At 32.2% G+C, this 4,640-nt stretch overlaps 1 protein-coding gene across 1 annotated transcript; it reads left to right on the top strand.

Annotated features, from left to right (window-relative positions):
* Positions 1-869: 869 nt before the first annotated feature.
* Positions 870-1,740, top strand: LOC109585116 (cullin-3-B-like). The gene is made up of 3 exons (XM_020001065.1): positions 870-1,049; positions 1,358-1,534; positions 1,697-1,740. The coding sequence occupies exons 1-3, from the start codon at positions 892-894 to the stop codon at positions 1,719-1,721; spliced, it is 360 nt and encodes a 119-aa protein (XP_019856624.1). The 5' UTR covers positions 870-891; the 3' UTR covers positions 1,722-1,740.
* Positions 1,741-4,640: the final 2,900 nt, after the last annotated feature.

The raw sequence follows: 4,640 nt of genomic DNA, 5'->3' as shown, positions 1-4,640 counted from the left end.
AAATTAATATACTTCTGATGTAATTATTTTTAATTTGTGTTAAAATTACACAACCATTTACTGTTATTATGTAATATAGCTATGAGTTATGTCAAAATAAAATTAGGCTAATAAAACTGAAATAATAGCAAAATTAATCCATTTCTTCCATTTTATCTTCCCTGCTAGTCCAGTATAGCTAATTCCGACTTCAATTTTTTAAGTTACAGCCATTTTAAGAAAACATCAAAAATCTGAAAATTACCCAAGGCTATAGCCCATGGTTTTTTCCAAAAAATGGCTCCGAAATCATTCCAAATTTTTATTAGATTTTCTGATACATATTAATGTCTTTATGCTGTGTAGAAAGTTTGAGCTGATTCCGACTTCAATTTTTCAAGTTACGGCCATTTTAAGAAAACGTCAAAAATCTGAGAAATACCCAAGGCTATAGCCCATGGTTTTTTCCAAAAAATGGCTCCGAAATCACCCCAAATTTTTATTAGATTTTCTGATACATATTGATGTCTTTATGCTGTGTAGAAAGTTTGAGCTGATTCCGACTTCAATTTTTCAAGTTACGGCCATTTTAAGAAACGTCAAAAATCTGAGAAATACCCAAGGCTATAGCCCATGGTTTTTTCCAAAAAATGGCTCCGAAATCACCCCAAATTTTTATTACATTTTCTGATACATATTGATGTCCTTATGTTGTGTAGCAAGTTTGAACTGATTCTGACGTCAATTTTTCAAGTTACAGCCATTTTAAGAAAATGCCCAAATTCTGAAAAATACCCAAGGCTATAGTCCATGTTTTTTCCCAAAAAATGGCTCCGAAATCACTCCAAATTTTCATTACATTTTCTAATACATATTGATGTAATAAGGCTCTACCTTCATGTACATGTCCTTATGTTATATTCTCCAGGTGATGGTGATCAGTTTGCAGTCAATGATCAGTTCACTAGTAAGTTGGTACGTGTTAAGATACAGGCCATCAGTGCTAAGGGGGAGACTGAACCAGAGAGAAAGGAAACAAGACAGAAAGTTGATGATGATAGAAAACACGAGTATCCTACTTAATCTTACCTACTGTAGTCATCTCTTTATCAATTTTTAAAGTTGCTCAATAATTAGGCCAAAGTCCTTGTACAGTGCAGGGTCATTGTCCAAATTTTGCTCAAAATGAAAAGGAGAAAATTCTCTATTTTTATAATTTTTTCAAATACATATACATGTTCGTGTATTGCGTGGAAAGTTTGGACTGATTCCAATCAAATTTGGTTTTTTTATGAATTCTTAAAGTTGCTCCCAAATTGGATCTCAAAGTCCCTGTACTATAGTATACATGATTCGTTGTTCCTTAGCTACTGGTTAGGATTGAAGCTGCTATAGTTCGTATAATGAAGGCTCGGAAGAGACTCCCTCACAACAGTTTAGTGGCCGAGTGTGTGGAACAACTTAAGAACCGGTTCCCTCCTAACGCTATGATCATTAAGAGAAGAATTGAAAGTTTAATTGAAAGAGATTATCTATCAAGATCACCTGATGACAGGTAAGGCAATAATAATAAATGAATGAATAAAATTAATTTATTGTACATGTACATGTAGTTGTGTACCATTATTTTGTACTTTATGAGTATTAAAGTGCTTACAAATTTTGTGTTTTGTTCTTCAGAAATTTAGATTTTTCTTTTTGTATTGTTTTATTGTAGGAAAGTTTATATATATATGCCATAGGATCAAATTCACTCTCTCTCTCTCTCCTTTTCTCTGTTTGTAACTTTTTTCAAATTTGTACTGTATCATTATTATTATTATTATTATTATTATTATTATTATTATTATTATTATTATTATCATTATTATTATTATTATTATTATTTTGTTGATGATATTCTGTTAGTTTTCATTTTTGATTACAAATTTAATGACACGAGAATCATCAATGAAACCATTATACGTACACACATTCTGATTATTATTATTATTATTATTATTATTATTATTATTATTATTGTTATTAATTGAATTATTAAAATTAATGTCAATGGATAATAACATGATCATCTTTCCACTTAAGTTGTTCATTATTCATTACTGTGTACAGACAAGGAGCAGAACACAACTGAAGAATGAAAGGTAAGTGTCTATTATTATTATTATTATTATTATTATTATTATTATTATTATTATTATTATTATTATTATTATTATTATTTACTTGTGGTGAGTTGTGTGTGTTTTCTTTCCACAGTAACTGATGGAAGTAGTTACTATCCACCAGTAGTTGTTGTAGTTGTATGTTTAGTGTAGTAACTGGTAGTCCTGATAACTGATTACACTGCACATTGAGCCTCTTTAAGTTACTATAAATAGAACAATACTGTTACTATAAATAGAATAGTTTATTACTAAATAGAACAGCACTGTTACTATAAATAAAATGATTTATTACTACATTTGAATGGTTTTAGAACCTTCTGTTGCTATATATAGAATCATTACTGTTACTATTAATAGTAACACTCATTACCACAGTTGCTGTATGTCCCTTGATATCCATTGGAGGCTATTGTGTGATACATCAAGCTCCTCTAATGAATACAGCTCAAACTATTAACATTAATCCTGTACCCTTGTGGTAGATCAGTTAGTAGGTTGAATGGTATTGATAATAATTGAAGTGACTTTAAGCTTCTTATAGCTATAAAGTAACAAATTAGTTAACAATGAAAAATGCATTAATGATAATTATCCCTCCATCTCTCTATCTATATGTACATTATACCTGATGGTATTTCTCTTATTGGGTTGTTTCTTAATCTCAAATCTTTTAATTGTGTCAATTGACATATGTCCTTTGGAAATACCTGTATAATAATGATTATTAATATAATATACAGGATAACTATTTCTATTATAATGCATGATAATAATACTGACCTGTAGACAGTTGAATGATACATTGAGGTGTGTTAGTGTATTGCTCAGTGGTAGTAGTGATGGTAGTTCTGATAGGAAATGAGCTTTGAATGAGAGCATGTGTCCTCCAGTCACCATTGACTGTAGTATTGCTACTTCTGCAGGTCCAATGGCCTCATTACCTGAACTATCATCTATAGAAATAAAATAATAATGAATAATGATAATAAAATGATATTCATTACCAAATGGGCTGCTTGTTCTCTGCTCTCCACAAAAGAACTTTGAAGCTCTGCTCTGAATGATGACATCATCTCTATTCTCTAACTGAATATCAGCAGAGGGTCTCCTTTCAACACTAGTCTCAGCCTCTCTTAGTAACTCAGTCAGCATGGACTTGAACTCTGCACATCATCATGAAGAGAGGAGAGACAGAGAGAGGTTATAAAGACATTATAATTTATTGTATATAGTCCCTACTAGTAGTAACTGGTGGTGAGGCTTACGAGTGTCATTTGCCAACTGTTGGACTGAAATAAAGAAAGAGAATTATGTAAAGGAAATTATAGTAACAAATTAATAGAAAAAACCTCTTAAGTTCAAAAAGCACTATTATGCAAGTGCATTCACATAATTATGTACATGTACAATAACTGTTCAAAATAATAGTTCATGGTGCATACAAGTGGCACTGAAACCCTTCATTAAAGTGTATGTATATTTAAATAAATTATAATTATAATCATAATAAGAGCGTTTACTTTCAATATTTCTAGTGTGCATGACTGAGTGTCTAGGAGCATTAAAAGAGAACCAGCCAGTCATTTTAAGATAATTATCCCTAGAGAGTACAATAGAATCTGATGACACCAATCTCCTAGTACAGGCTCCCCTAGCTGTATCAGTACACAACAAGAAATCACTTAATGTAAAGGAGTCTAATGGTGGAGTAGGGAATGGAGGAGGACTAGGTATCTCTGTATGTTTAATTATCTTTCCCATTGGTAGAGGAGGAGGCCCTTTAGGATAGAGTGGGTGTATGTAAGGTAGGTTTGGTAGTCTTTGCTGTATACCGTAAACGTAAAAATTTTCGTTTTTTTTCGTGGGCCGCACAGATCCACGAAATTTTAATGCAAGGGTGTGGTGGTTAATTTAATAGGCCATGTGACAGCCACACATACTGACCATGAATATTACTCGTCTCTCTTTCACACTTCAGCATCTCTGCTTCCCAGATCTCCTTATATACATGGTAACCCCTGATAACTGAAAAGATAGTGAAGATACACATGAGGTAGGCATCTCTGCAGGTGTCGCAATGTCGCCACGTGGTCAATGAATTAATAAGATTGGGTAACGCCTACCACGAAATTTTTAATGCACGAAAATTAGTTTTTATGAAAAAATTCCAAAAAATATGAAAATTTACACCACGAAAATTTTTACGTTTACGGTGTCTTGTTCTAGAGGTTCTCTTCTCTTGTTACTAGAGAGAGAGAGGGCTCCAGTCTTTTTGCTAGTTTTCAAATACTGACTGGAGGGAGGGAGAGGCTTACGATACAACACAACACCACTGGAACTCTTATCCGCCATCTTAGATCTTGTTTATAATTAAGCTCTTAATCTCCATGGTAACAAAAGTGTTTTCATGGTAACAATTTTTATCAATCACGTGATTTATGTTGGTGACTTGGTGTTAAGAAAGTAAATAAAAAACATTAAAAATGGGAACTG

This window comes from Amphimedon queenslandica, unplaced genomic scaffold (assembly GCF_000090795.2).
Source record: "Amphimedon queenslandica unplaced genomic scaffold, v1.1 AMPQUscaffold_13117, whole genome shotgun sequence".
Lineage (NCBI taxonomy): Eukaryota > Metazoa > Porifera > Demospongiae > Haplosclerida > Niphatidae > Amphimedon > Amphimedon queenslandica.
The sequence above is the reverse complement of the archived record's forward strand: the minus strand, read 5'-3'. Positions and strand labels throughout refer to the sequence as shown.